Raw genomic sequence first — 15,333 nt, 5'->3', positions numbered from 1 at the left:
AAGGAAGGTTTTTTGCAATTTTCATTATTTGCTCAACCTGTTTCTCCCCACACCTTGAAGTAAAAACACACAAAAACCTTAATTTTAAAGGTCTGTTTCCTTAAGAAAATGTGGAGATCATTATGAACCTTTTGCCTTAGAATTAAGTAAAGGGATTGTGGATATCATTGGCTTCTGAACTGTGGCGCAAAAGACAGGCAGGCACCTGCCTTACTGAACCCACTGCTCTCTCTGATTTTTGGTCCATTCTCCAGCTATTTGGGGTACCACAGAATATTAGGACTTCATTAGAGGGCTCAAGTCAGAATGAGATCTCCAAGATTATTTTATAGGACTCATCCCAAATATAAGAACCAGCCAAGTTTGCATGCTCCCTTCTATTGAAGAAGGCATGTCAAGAGGTTTCCTGTCTTGGCACTACTCAGCAGCAGCTGTGACTACTCACTTGGCACCTGGTGAAATTGTAGTTTCTGATGGGGAAACATTTTAAATTGACACCTGTGATTGAGACATATGTCTACAGTTTTTTAAGAGAAGCTAGAAACCAGTAATAGACTAAGCATCTAATTTTTGTTAAAAGAGACTCAGTAAAGAGTTCAAGTTATATAAGCTAGGAAAGTCTTGTTAAGATAATATGAATTAAGACTTTCCAGGTAAAGATTCTCTCCTCCCACCTTTTCCTGGAAATGTCATTCAGCAACAAAATGAGCCTACATTTTAAAAAGTGAAAATGTTTAAAACTCACACAAAAGTGAGGAAACAGCAAAGCTAGTAGTAGTAGGAGAAAGTCATGGAAGACAGAACATCTATACCTTTGTTTCCTCGTCTGCTTTTCTCGTTGAATATGTAGGAGTGCTTATTAGATGTTTTCAATACAATGTAATTCAGGGTATCAGCATCGTTGTCTTGACCCACCAGGGATTCTGAAAACCGAAATGTCTGGTATATGAAAGCTGGACTAAAGGGAAAAACGTTTGACTTTAAGGTTGCATTGACAATAATATATTTATCAGATTATGCAATATCACATTGAGATTTCTTTTGACTGTCAAAGACAAGACGACTCGTTGCCCAATTTCCTCGTCTCCCCTCACTTGCAGCGGGTTTTCCCCGCGCGTGGGGTTCCTGGTCGGACGAGTCGCGTGCTGTCAGGCTGCTACGCTGGTCTGGAGCGGTTTGTAAAGAACCTGGGCTCCTTGCGACGTCCTTCCCAGCAGGTTAGTGACACTCGACGGTGCACGACGCCGGTAGCTGTGGGGCGCGTCTGGCACGTCGGGGGCGCCCCTGCCGGTGGAGTTCCCCCGGGGCTGGCCGGCTTTGCGAACGCGGGGCCCGGGGCCGTGACGTCACTCCGGGGACTGGCCGTTGCAGCGAGACGGCCGCGTTTCTGTTCTGGTCGGTTGACAGGGAGATGTGGGTGCACAGGGAGGACCAGCCCCGGTCCGAGGCCGAGTGGCCGTCGCAGTCGCCCCGTCCGCTCGCGGACTCACAGGCCCGGCGGGCGGGCGAGCCTGTGGCGGGCGGGCGCTGTGGCCGCGGGCGCCAGGAGGCAGACGCAGGTGCTGCAAGGTAGGGGCTGGGGCGGGCGCCCCGACGGCTGGCGGCGGGAGCAGGGACGACGGGGCGGCCCCCTCCGCTGCGTCTGTCCCCGCAGTGTTCGAGCAGTACCAGAAAGCCCGGACCCAGTTCCTGCAGATGGTGGCGGAGCTGGCGACCAGACCCCAAAATATCGAGCCCCTGCAGAACGCCGGTGAGCCCTCACCTGAACCCCCGTAGCCTTGGACTTGCGGAGCTGTGCCACCTGGGGCCTCTGCCCTCCTCGGCGACTCGAGTCCTTAGTCACTCTGAGTCCTCAGCCCTGCCTCGCCTGTCACTCGTATCCCCGGCCACTCGCCGCCCGGTGTCACCTGGCCTCTCCTAGCCCCGAGTCCCCGGTTCTGCTCTTGAACGCTTTCCTTACCCAGGCCTCCTTTCCCACTCCCTCCCCTACTGGCTGAGCTTTGGGGAGGATAAAAATTGGGACTGGAGGACGGCGTTCCTAAATTCCTCCAGTTCACCGTGAAGGCTGTAGAAGCATTCAGACTCTTTAGCTTGCCTTGCGGGCTGAGGCTGAGAGGGTGAAGCTTTCAGACCGGTGTGAGAGAGGCCCAGCGTCCCTATTTCCATCCTTATCGCAGCCAGGCAAGTGTCAAGTTGGAAGTCAAAGCCAAAGGAATTGCCTGGAAGTCATTTTACGTGAATGGGAATCTGCCCTAATCAGACCCGTTTTATCCGGGTGCCGGTGCATGTCACCCTCCCTTTGATCACCTTCCACTTCTTTACACCAAAGGAATTCCAGAGCAGTTGACACATTATTTCTCGTTTTGCATTAGTGAAAGAGCAATGATGTGCTTGAATATTTTCCAGGAGATTCAAAGTCGGTAAAGACCTAGATATGAGAAATCCTTATGGTGTTCTCATTCCACCTCTCAGCCCAAACTCTTGGAGACTATAGAGGAAGAGTTACGTGTCGGTGTGTGTGATTTGCTTCTTATCTATTAGCAAAGAGATACGATAATTATGGTTCTCTTTTTCTCTTTTCTTCTCTCTCAATCTCTCTCTCTCTCTCTGCATGATTCCAACCACCATCGGAACTCAAAAGTAAGATAACATTTTATGATTACAGTGTCAAGAGAAAACCTTCAATTTATAGGATATGATCTTTAAAACTCATTTAAATTAACATGGAATTAAAAGAAAATTAAGAACATATGGGCAGAGCATGCATGTTTAGACATAATATTTATTCTGTTCCCCAGAGGAATTACTAGTGCACCTAGATTTTATTATTATTATTATTATTATTATTATTATTTTGTTACTGGGAGAGATTTTGGTGTTTATTCCTTGTATGTTTTCATTTGGAGTCAGGAGATGTATTTATAAGAGAAAGTGTACTTTATAATCACTTAAAAATTTTTATTTAGGGTTAATTGTAAATTCATATGTAGTTGTGAGAAATAATAGAAGATCCCATATACCTCAAAACTGTAGTATGATACCACAACCAGGATGTTGACATTGACAATTCATTGATTTAATTTAAATTTCCCTAGTCTTAATTGTACATATTTGTGTGTGTTCTACAGTTTTATCCTGCATGTATCCACCACCACCATAGTTAAGACACAAAACTCTTTCATCACAAGGATGCCTCCTCATATTGCCCTTTATAATCACACCTACCTCCCTCTTGTCCCTAACCCTGGGCAACCACTAATGTGTTTTCCATTTAAAACATTTTGTCATTTCAAAGTTGATAATCTTTTGTTCTACAGTTGTTTCATGTGGATAACTTACTTTCTTCTGCATGTATGTATGTGCTTTTGTGCATGCATATATACTCCTCAAAGTACTCAGAGGATTGCTGGATACACAAATTTTCATATATACTGACTAATTCAAGATTATTAGATTATATTACATTTTTTAAAATGCACTTATTTTTTAGGTCACTTTTTCCTCTCAGTCCTACTCAATGGCCTTTGTGAATGGAAATTTGGAAATTAAAAATATTCACTTTTTGGACAATACACAGCTAAACTAAAAAACAATTTAAAGGGTAAAATGATTGACATTAAAAATTTGATACTGACATGTAGAAGTATAGATAACACTTAAGATACAGAATATCATGTTTTAATATAATAGTGGCAGGTTTTCTCTTCCCATGAGTGTACAGTGTAGAATATATTATGGAATTTAATCAATCCAAATATTTAGGCTAGGTGATCACCAAAATATAAGTGACTTAGATATGACATTCTAAATAGCCACCTATTTCCACTTATGGTCTGGCTTATGAAGGAATGAAATACAAAACCAATATAACTTAATGTTTTAAAGTTATATGCACTTGACTAATAACTTGATGGAACATTAATTTTTCTTTTCCTAAGAAATTTATTTTAATATATTTCATGTAAGCTAGATTTAATTTCAAGTACCTCTTTAGTTATTTTACATAGAGACAGATCATGAATATACTAATATATTTATTTTTTAATTAAAAAATAATTGGTCAGCTTTGTTATGAAAACCTAAGTCAATTAACTGAAATATTCAGATGGCTTATTCTTTTAAAAAAATCATCTGGATTCAACATGCTTTTGAATAAGCCACTGTATGTATGCATCAATTATATATTCTCATCAAACTTTGTTTTTATCAGACTTGTGACTTTATTTTGGTAGTCTAAGACACCAATACATTTTATTCTTGGCTTTGACATAATTTCTGCATACATGGGAGGGTTTTTTTCCCTCACTTTTTCTAATAAAGTATAAGTACATTTCATGTATCAAGATAGTGTGAAAAACTATTTCCATATAGGCATTATGATAAATCAGTAGTTCACTTGTTAAAAATTCTTGAATTCATCCACTGTGAAAGAAACTTTAAAGGTGAAAACCATCAATGGAGTTTTACTTCATTTTAAATCTCTGCTCTTTTTCATTTTGTTTTTGATGTGCTAATTAGCTAATGAGAGACTTTTTCTTGTTAAGTATATCCAAAGTAATTACTAAAGCAAACAAAGTGTTGCTAGATATATTCTTAAGAATATTTGGACAAAAATAAGTTTGATTTCTAATCAAACTTTGTTCTAGAAAGAACTGTGTACAGTGTGTCTATAATTCAGGGTTATTTTTTCTCATTGAGATTTTATTCTAAATAAAAAGGGCATACATGAAACATTAAAAAGGTGATTGGTTGTGAAAAGTCTCTTTATGTACCATCAAACCCTGTATGTTTGAACCATTGCATCTTGTAGCTATTTAAAAATGAATTTTTATACTTTTCCTCTTTGAATAACATCTGTAATAGTAGAAAAATACATTGCCACTTCTACCAATTGTAGAATTTGAGCAAGATAAGGTGGCTGTTTAGTTATAACATATAAGAATCATGTTTTATGGCTTATTGGAATACCAGGCCACTCTTAAGTTGTTTAAGAGGTCTTTTGAAATAAGCTAGTAAAAGTTCCAAGAAAATTATTTTTAAACTGCTTAGCTAAATAAAATAAACTTCTCTGAAGCAAATATTTTTATAAGTGGAGGTAAAGTTTAAAATAATACTTTGTAATATATCACATATAACCTATATTAAAACAGTAAACATGGCATATCATTAGGTATGTACATTTTCAGAAGAATAGAAATAAAGAAGTTTGCAAAATACTTTAAATATGCATCTGTATGAAGCTAATTTGCAAGTTGAGGCAATTTAATGGGTTCAGAATTCAAGAAAATAAGTATTATATATTGACATAAAATGACTTTAAACTACATGTATACAGAGCATGGTTAAAAGTCTTCAGATTAATTATCTAGCACTTCAGTTTGCTATGAGAAGAAAAAGTCTGTGTTAAGTATTTATGATGTATTTAAAACATATGTGGTAGGTAAATGTACCATGATTCTCTTATAAAAACCACTGTTCAATAGGATAAAGATAATTAGTGGAGCAATTTCAAAAGACTTAATGAATTATGCTATTTAAATTTGATGCATTTTGTCAATATAAAAGGAGTCATGTAGTTGTAAATATATGATAAGTCAAAGCACTGACTTTTTTTTCTTAAACATAAGGATAGAGGTTTTTTTCACATATGTTAAAATGGAAAATATTCTAGGGAAGTATAAAAATTCTGAAAATGTAGCATCTAACAATATGTCCTAAAAACAGGATTATTCAGTATTTTATTCTGTGTTCCAAATCACTGTTCCTACATGAACATTTATTTGTTTTGTTATATAGGCATTGGTGCATAAATAGAAAAAATACAGTGAGAGCTGGGTGTCATTGATTTCTTGGGAAAAACTGGATGATAAGAAAAAACAACAAGCTGTTGATGAGCTTATAAGAGTAGGGCTTGGAAATGGCAAATGCTGTGGGTTAAATTTAAATATTACATATTAGTTTTTGAAAGGTTATTTAAATATTTTAAATTCCACTTTACATTTTAATTTTGTTTTTTTTAAATGGCCTTTGCTCCTATGACTAGAACCTTTTCCTATAATACTTCTTTGCCTAAAATTAATTACTACTCATTCTTTTTGGCTCTGTTTAGATGTTGATTCCTTAGGGAAAACTTCCTTGGGCCCTCATAGTAGGTTAAGCCTCCTGATTTATGCTTTTCTTGCTCCTAATATTTCTCTTTCAGAATTGCAATGATTTAGTTTCTGTTTTCTCCACTAACTGTGAATTCCATGCCTAGCATAATGCTTAGCATAGAGCAGATATTTAACATGTTTAAATAGAATGAAGAAGTAATTATTTTTGTGTTTTCACATCTCTTAAAAATCAGATTTTTGTAACAGCTCAGGTAGGTAGAGCAGGTATCTGCTCCAGTGTGGATACTTAAGCCCAAAAAGGTTGAATAATTGCCCTCATCACAAAGTGAGTTAATGGTCAAAGTGGGACTAAGACTTGTTTCTTAATTGCTGCCTGACCTTGTGCACTTTCTGCTTGTAGGAATTAGTAAACCATTTCTAAATGGTTATAGGAATTCCTAATAAGCCTCAGTGTTAACTGTTAAAACAGGTTGTCTGTTTAGGCCTTGAGGTACCAAGGCTGTCCAATAATTGTGTATAATTGCCTTTTGAGGTTTCCTTGACTATTATGGGATCTTGAGTGGAGGCCAGATGCAGAGGACTAACTTTAATAAATACCTGGAGGTTTGAGGGAGAAGGAGTTGTATTTAGGGTTAAACTGGCCTCACAGCTCTTGAGGACCTTCTGGTTTCCTGTGGCTAAGGAAAAGTCTTATCAAACCAGAAACTCATTTAAAGCACCCAGGGAAAAGTGTGTAAATCCACTGGGAACTGAGGCCCAAGAGAGTACCTCAGAGAATTGTTGGACTGCGACACTGCTGGGATCAGGGAAGGTACAGAGGAGGCTTCATCAGAGCCCACAGCGCTGTGACTGACTGTCTTTTCTCCTGGGCTTTTTGAGAACAGATGAGGTAGAGCACTGTGAAGAGGGAGGCACTTAAAAAAAATGTTGTTTGATTGATGTAAATGTGTACCTAACACTTCCCTTTGTTTCTCATTTAATCATGCTTTATGTGAAGGATTTTTCTTCCATGATTTTTAGAGGCAGAACTTTGGGATTTCTATCGAGTAGACATGCCAATCCTAGGAGAAATGCAGGGCCACACCTTGAGAAAAATTTGGCCTGGCCTTGCAGTGCATGGGATGGCCCAGCAGAACACAAGTCAGACTTCCCTAATTTCCAAAGTAAATAATGATTTGGTTTTTGCCATTTGCCCCCATGTTTTCTGCCATAAGGGTAGTTCAATTTAAAAATTTATTATTACTTAAGTTCTGTCAAAAGTCTAGGTTAAAACAAGTAACATTTGTGTTTGTGTGTATGTATGCATATGTCTCCAAAGGAAATGATCTCTCTCTACTTTTCCATATGTTCTGTCTCTGTGTCAAGTCAGAATCACTATTAAATTATGTAATTTACTAGGTTATATTAGTTTTCCATGGAAATGTCTTTGTAGAATTAGTTTAATAATATGCCCCCTTTTTAATTTTTAAATCAAGGGCATATTTTACAAAATAGACAATATCCCATAGCCTTTTTAAATCTGCCATTGAAGATATTATCCATTTTGTTATTAAATGTTTTTAATATAAAGATTTATATACTCTTTTATTTAACTGTCTTAACTATTACTTGTCAAACTAGCCCCTGGTATGGAATTTTAGGGAAAAAAATGCTCCTACTTTCTATTTCATGAAGTATTTCCCTTTTTTACTTTTGCTAACATAAAACTCAGTGCTATGTTCAGAGCTCAACTGAAGAAACTATCCATAACCTATGTTTCTAATAAAATTGTCAATCTGTGTCTCCACTCCATGGCTCTTAATGATTATCTTTGTATACATGTATTTTAGAGTAAACTACCTACAAAGAATTTAGACTAGGTGGAGTATGAATAAAATAAAAATTCTATCTGAAGATACATTTTTGCATTAACTGCCTTCCAACATTTTCCTTTTTAGATATTACTCATGAAAGCTCTTGGAGCAGACAGTCCTTTTAGAACTGTCCTATTTATTCTTTACATATTAATTTTCACCATTTGTTCATCATTCAATAAACATTTATTGAGTGTCCAAGTGCCAGATGAATACTTAGATGCTGATTATACAAAAATAGAAAGCCCTTAAGGGGCTTATTTGCTAATGGAGAGATATATAAATAAATAAAATACTGTTTGATAAGTGTCTAAAGATAGACATATGGAGCACATATGGAGGGTACTTAACTCAGGCTTTGGGAGTGAAAGGTGCTGTTTATAGGAGTTTCTAGGAGGCATTCCTAGGAGTTAGCCAGATGAAGGGGGGGAGGGAGAAACTACATTTAGGTAGAGGGAAATTATGTGGATAGGCACAGAGGCAAGAGAAAACGTGGCATATACTTGATAGAAAAGACAAATATTTAGGTATGGCTGGAGCTTCTTGGGGGTGATAAAGCAAGGGAGAGAAAAGTCAGTGTCTAGAGAGGAAAACAGGCCTAATTATTAAGAACCTCTTCTGAAATTCGTATTTATCCTGAAATTGATAGACAGACATTGAAGAGTTTTAATTAGAGGAATATTGGGATCCATTTTGTGTTTTAGAAAGGTGATTTTCCCAGTAGCGTGGAGAACAGATTAGAAGAGATTAAAAAAGTATCAGGAAGACTAGGTATCCATTTTTGCTGTACCAGTTACATTGGGTAAGAGATATGTAAGACTTGTGGCTTAGTAAAAGGGGTAAGTAGAAGCAGTCAGGAGAGAGATGAGTTTAAGATGAGTTCCAGGCTTCTGGTTGCATAGGCACATTAGTGCCATTTGTTAATGGTGAAAGAGGATACAAAAGGCAGAGGAAATGGTGATTTCACTCTAACAGTGTGGAGGTTGTAGTGTGTCTGGGATATCTATGTACTAGTGACTATGTTAAGCAATTTGGATATATAGGGTTCTGGAGCCTAGGAAGAATACCTTAGCTGGGAATAAAGGTTTTGATATGTGGAACTTACATGTTCATTTGAAAACTATAGTCAAAGCTCATTTTTATATTTCTTTATGTAATTGTAAACATGTGAGTTCCAATCATTTTATCTAAAGTATATGTAAATTCAACTTGCCTTAACTTGTATCCTTTACATGCTCACTCAGTTCAAATCTCACATATATAGATGATGATGGCTGTGACATAGTGGAGAGTCAGACACACTGGAAGAATGAATGAAATTTCAATTTAATACAGTAATAATGACAGAAACAGTAATGTTGGTGTAGAACAAGGTCATTTCAGCAGGTTATACCCTTTATTATGCATTCTAAACCTGGCAGTAGACCAGTTTTAATTGGTAAATGGTACATGCTATGTATCATTAAATCAGTAAATAAATACATACTCTGCTTCTTTGCCCTCTTAAAAGAACTGCTAGCTTGTTCAATGAGTCAGTGGTCTCAGTCCCATCTTCCTCTAACCTCTCTCCACCCAAAAATGACATATCGGGTGTGGTAGCCCTTCACTCATAAGCAATTGAGTTAATAGTGAATCACCAAACAAAATTCAGAAGATACTAACTATAGTATTAACTATAATGATAATAATTTATAAAGGAGAAAATAGATGTTTTTTTATCATAATGTAAAAAGATTATACATACATTTCCTGATTCATTCTGACCCTTTAAATATATTATAAAACACTTTGTGTGTTGTAAGGGATATAACATCTAAACACATAATTGGGAGACTTCCAGTCAAGATGGAAGCATAGCTAGACACACTTTGCCTCCTTGTACAACCATATGAAGGATCACAATTAACCTCAAAACAGAAAACACCCAGAACTGCCAGAAAATCAAACTGTATGGAAGTCCTACAACCAAGGATTTAAAGAAGCCATATTCATCCAGATGGGTAGGAGGGATAGAGATGGGGACCTGGGGTGGAGAGGATGTGGTGTGGTGGTGAGATGGCAGTGGAGGCTGGAGAAATGGGTGGTCAAGCATTCATATGTGGTGGATAAAAACTGGGATAACTGGGGAATGAGTGATCCCAGCCCCAGGACAGACTGCTCAGCCCAGGGTTCCAGTGCCAGGAAAGTTAAGCCTCATAACTTCTGGCTATAAAAATCAGTGGGGGTTGGGGTGGCAGAAGAAATTGCTTGTCTCTCAGGAAAGTCTGTTTAAAGTGCCCACATGGTCCTAGAATGTACACAAGCCTACCTGCTCTGGAAACTAACACCAGGGCAACAGCTAGAGGGGCACCAGCCGCATATGGGAAATGGCTACAGTGACTGGAAGAAGGGCAAGTGCCAAGCAACCCTCCAGCATCCAAGCAGTGGCATTGTCCCCTTTCCAACCCCTCCCCAACACACAGAGCCACAAAATGGTAAACGGGGTTGCCCCACCCTAGCAAATACCTAGGGCTCCACCCCATATAACTTAACAGGTGTGCTAAGACACAGAGTAAAAGCAGATCTACCTAATACAAAGAAACAAATACAGGGAGGCTGTCAAATTGAGGAAACAAAGGAATATGGCCCAAATGAAAGAACATAACAAATCCCCAGAAAAAGAACTAAGCAAAGTGGGGCTAGCCAACCTATCAGATGCAGAATTCAAATTACTAGTGATAAGGATGCTCAGAGAACTCATTGAGTTCAGCAAAAGCATAAGGGAAGAAATGAAGGCTACATTAGGTTAAATAAAGAGAAATCCACAGGGAGCCGACAGTGGAGGGGATGAAGCCAAGAATCAAATAAACAAGTTGGAATGTAAGGAATAAATAAACAGTCAACTTGAACAGAATGAAGAAACAAGAATTCAAAAAAAAATATTGAGGAGAGTATAAGAAGACTCTGGGACATCTCCAAAGCGGCCAACATCTGAATAATAGGAGTGCTAGAAGGAGAAGAGGAAGACATGAAATTGAATACTTATTTGAAAAAAAAATAATGAAAGAGAACTTCCCTAATTTGGTGAAGGAAATAGACATCCAAGTCCAGAAAGCACAGAGAGTCCCAAACAACCTGGACCAAAAGAGGACCACACCGAGACACGTTATAATTATAATACAAAGGTTAAAGATAAAGAGAGAATCTTAAAAGCAACAAGAGAAAAGGAGAGAGTTATCTACAAAGGAGTTCCTATAAGGCTATCAGGTGAGTTCTCAAAAGAAACTGTGTGTGCTAGAAGTGACTGGCAAGAAGTATTCAAAGTGATGAAAAACAAGGACCTATAGCCAATATTACTCTACACAGCAAGCTATCATTTAGAATGGAAGGGCAGATAAAGTGCTTCCAAGACAAGGTAAAGTTTCAGGAGTTTATCGTCACCAAGGCTTTATTACATGAAGTGTTCAAGGGACTTATTTAAGAAAAAGAAGACTATGAACACCTAATGAAAACAAACAATTATCAACAACAGAACCAAAAAAACAAAAACAGAAAACTAAGCAAACAGCTACAGCAGGAATAAAATCATAGATATGGAGATCATTTGCAGGGTTATCAGTGGGCAGGGAGAAGGGGAGAATGGGGGGAAATAGCGTAGGGAATAAGAAGCCTAACTGGTAGGTACAAAATATACAGGGGTATGTTAAGAATAGTATAGGAAATGGAGAAATAAAAAAACTCATATGCACAACCTATGGACATGAACTAAGGGGAGGGGATTGCTGGAGGGAAGGCAGGTACCAGGCGGAGAGAGGCAAAGGGGGAAAATTGGGACACCTGTAATAGCATAATCAATAAAATATACTTTATGAAAATAAAATCATAATTGACTGGCTATTCATGACAGTAAAAAAGCATTTCACAGAAAACAGACATGTAATACCAAAATTTATGATTGATTTTTTAAAAAAGATTTTATTTACTTTTAGAGAGAAAGGGAAGGAGAAAGGGGGGTAGAGAAACATCAATGTGTGGCTGCCTCTCATGCACCCTGCACTGGTGACCCAGCCTGCAACCCAGGCACTTGTCCTGGCTGGGAATCAAGTCAGTGACCTTTTGGTTCACAGGCTGGCTCTCAATCCACTGAGCAACACCACCCAGGGCAAATTTATAATTTCTTAATCAAATGCAGGAATAGTGGCCCAAAGTACATAATCATAGAAGCTAGGAGAAACCAAATCAGGTCCTGAAAATTCTTACTCTAAATAAAAGCAAGGGAGCAACACTTAAATATTTTCAAATAAAATAGGACCAGTGAAGGAAGATGAGAACAAGTTATAAAATTCACCAGTGTCATGAAACTTACCTCAGTAAAAATATAACCATGTAAATGTAATATCTTATTACAGAAATAAAAATTTAAATCTATTAAAGTTGATAAGTATAATTGGAGAAACTCTTTGATAGGAAAAAAGGTATTATGTAGACTAGTAAAATCAATGTGAGTGGTGGTTTCTAGAGCCAAGAGCACAAGTGTTTCAATAAGAGCTAGTTGTAAAGAGTCTGGCACAAATATGCCCCTTTTTTTATTACAAAATATTTTATTACAAAATCATAACCATTTAATTATGTAACATAACAATATCACACTCAAGCACACCATATGACATTTTAGGTGAAATGTTCAAATTGCTGTCCATCTTGTGCGAGACATTCATGTACCCTGCCAACCACGCTCAAGCACGCCTGCCTTCTGCCGGACCATGTATTCAGAATGGTGCTAGATACTTTGAGGAACAGAAGAGAAGTATAAAACATAAGCCCTGCTCTAGAGGTGTTTATTATTTTACTATGGAGATAAGACATTTATTCACATAAACTAGAGAATCACGTAACATACTACACTCATGATAGCTGCTGTGCTTTGCACAATTTTGAGAGTGCCATTTATATCATAATCTATGTGAGTGGCACCTCCTGGATTTGTGGTACACAGCCTGCTCAGTCATACTTTATGGACCTGGGAATTACTCAGTCTTCATTTTCATTTATTTCCCTGAGAGTAAGTAGTGTAAACAATAAAGCTTCTCATGGCTTCCCATTTCACTTAGAATATCACAAAATCTTAATTTGACCTATAGCTAAATTTGATCTGGCCCCAACCAAACTCTCTAGCTTTATCTCTTGCCACATCACCCCTACACTTAACATTTCATGCTCATCTGAATTTATCATGGATTCCTCAGCAATCTGCCATAATCATGTATCCTTTGTCCAAGCCAGAAACCTGGAAGTATCACCGATTATTCCATCTCTTTCACATGAATGTTTGTCTCCTAAATATCTCCTTAGGCCTTCTACTTTTCTCTTCCCCTTTTGCCATTGCTGTTCTCCAGGCTATCTTCACATCTGGTGTAGGTTCCTACAACACTTTCCAAAGTGGTCTGTCTTCAAGCTTGTCTATTTTCATCCTTCCCCCCAACCCTGCTCCCCCAGTATAATTAGAGTGATCCTTCTTTACAAAGTACAAATTTGATTCTGTCACTGCACTTACATTAATAGTCAGATATAATTCAAAATACTTGCCCTGGCTGGTGTGGCTCAGTGGATTGAGTGCCAGCCTGTGAACCAGAGAGTCATTGGTTCGATTTCCAGGCGCATGCCTGGGTTGTGGGCCAGTCCCACATGTGACATGTGAGAGGCAACCACTCATTGATATTTCTTTCTTTTTCTCACTCCCTCTCCTTCTCTCTAAAAGTATATAAATAAAATATTTTTAAAAATCTTAAAAAAACTCCAAATACTTAAAAATAGTTTATTGGACCCTTCGGGATTTTTGCTTCTGTTAATTTCTTAGCCTTCTTTCTTCAACCTTCTCTCTCCCCTCTAGTACTTTAGTCATACTCCATTCTCAGTTTTGTCAATATATCACACTGTTTTTGGTTCTTAACTACATAGTTCCTTTTGGTTGGAATATTCTCCAATTTATTTACCTTTCTACTCCAATTTTTTAGCAGGCCATCTGCTCAGAAGCCTTCAGATATCAACTAAGATGTAACTTCTCCTCAGTTGCCTTTTCTGTGTTCTTTAAAGCCTGGGTTAGATGTTCTACTGTATGTTTGCAGAGCATACTCTACTTCTCATTTAGTTGCACACATCATAATTTGTTGTATTTGTTTATCTCTCACAGCCTCTTTATAAGTTTCTTGAGGTCAAATACAATTGGGCTTCAACACCTTGTCTATACAAACACACACACACACACACACATGTCTTTTTTCAATTATAGTTTACATTCAATATTATTATGTATTAGTTTCAGATGTACAGCATAGTGGTTAAAAAATCAGGTACTTTATAATGTGCTCCTCCCAATATTTCAAGTACCCACCTGGCCCCGTACATAGTTATTATGATATTATTGACTATATTCCCTATGCTATAATTTACATCTCTATGATTATTCTGTAACTACCAATTTGTATTTCTTAATCCCTTCACCGTTTTTACCCATCCCTCCAACCCCTTCCCTCTGTCAACTGACACTATATTCTTTGTGTCTGTGAGTATATTTCTATTTGTTTATTTTGTTCTTTAGATTCCTCATATAAGTGAAGTCGTATGATACTTGTCTTTGTCTGACTTATTGCACTTACCTTAATATCCTCTAGGTCTATTCATGCTATCACAAAAGTTAAGACTTCATTTTTTTCATGGCTGAATAATATTCCATTTTTTACCCACCTGTCTATTGATGGGCACTTGTGTTGCTCCCATATCTTTGTTACTGTAAATAATGCTGCAATGAATATAAAGGTACATACATTCTTTCAAATTAATGTTTTGGTTTTCTTTGGATATATTCCCAAAAGTGGAATCATGGGGTCATAAGGCAATTCCATTTTTACTTTTTTGAGGGACCTCCACACTGATCAACATTCCTACCAGCAGTACATGAAGCTTCCATTTTCTCTACATCCTCGCCAACACTTGTTTATTGATTTATTGATGATAGCCATTCTGACAGATGTGAGGTGGTATCTCATTGTGGTTTTGATTTACATTTCTCTGATGATTAGTGATGTTGAGCAACTTTTCATATTTCTGTTGGCCATCAGTATGTCTTCTTTGGAGAAATATCTGTTTAGGTCTTCTGCCCACTTTTTAATTGGATTGTTTGTTTTTCTGGTGTTGTATTGTCTGAGTTCTTTATAAATTTTGGATATTAACCCCTTATCAGATATATTGTTGGCAAATATCTTCTTCCATTCAGTAGGTTGTCTTTAGATTTTGGTAATGATTTCCCTTGCTGTGTAAAAACTTTTTATTTTGATATAGTCCTATTTGTTTATTTGTTTATTTCCCTTACCCAAGAAGATATGTCAGAA

The 15,333-nt window shown here is 37.5% G+C and overlaps 1 protein-coding gene across 1 annotated transcript in view; it reads left to right on the top strand.

Annotated features, from left to right (window-relative positions):
• The first annotated feature begins 1,016 nt into the window (after window positions 1–1,016).
• Window positions 1,017–15,333, top strand: part of SPAG6 (sperm associated antigen 6) — a 70,843-nt gene continuing 56,526 nt past the window's right edge. The window contains 3 exon segments of the mRNA XM_054590867.1: window positions 1,017–1,569; window positions 1,655–1,750; window positions 5,566–5,572. Coding sequence (XP_054446842.1) covers window positions 1,017–1,569; window positions 1,655–1,750; window positions 5,566–5,572 — 656 coding nt within the window.

Source organism: Pteronotus mesoamericanus, unplaced genomic scaffold (genome assembly GCF_021234165.1).
Source record: "Pteronotus mesoamericanus isolate MK-2021 breed Mesoamerican mustached bat unplaced genomic scaffold, CSHL_Meso_final contig_130, whole genome shotgun sequence".
Taxonomy (NCBI): Eukaryota; Metazoa; Chordata; class Mammalia; order Chiroptera; family Mormoopidae; genus Pteronotus; species Pteronotus mesoamericanus.
Note: the sequence above shows the minus strand (reverse complement) of the source record. Positions and strands in the feature narration are given on the sequence as shown.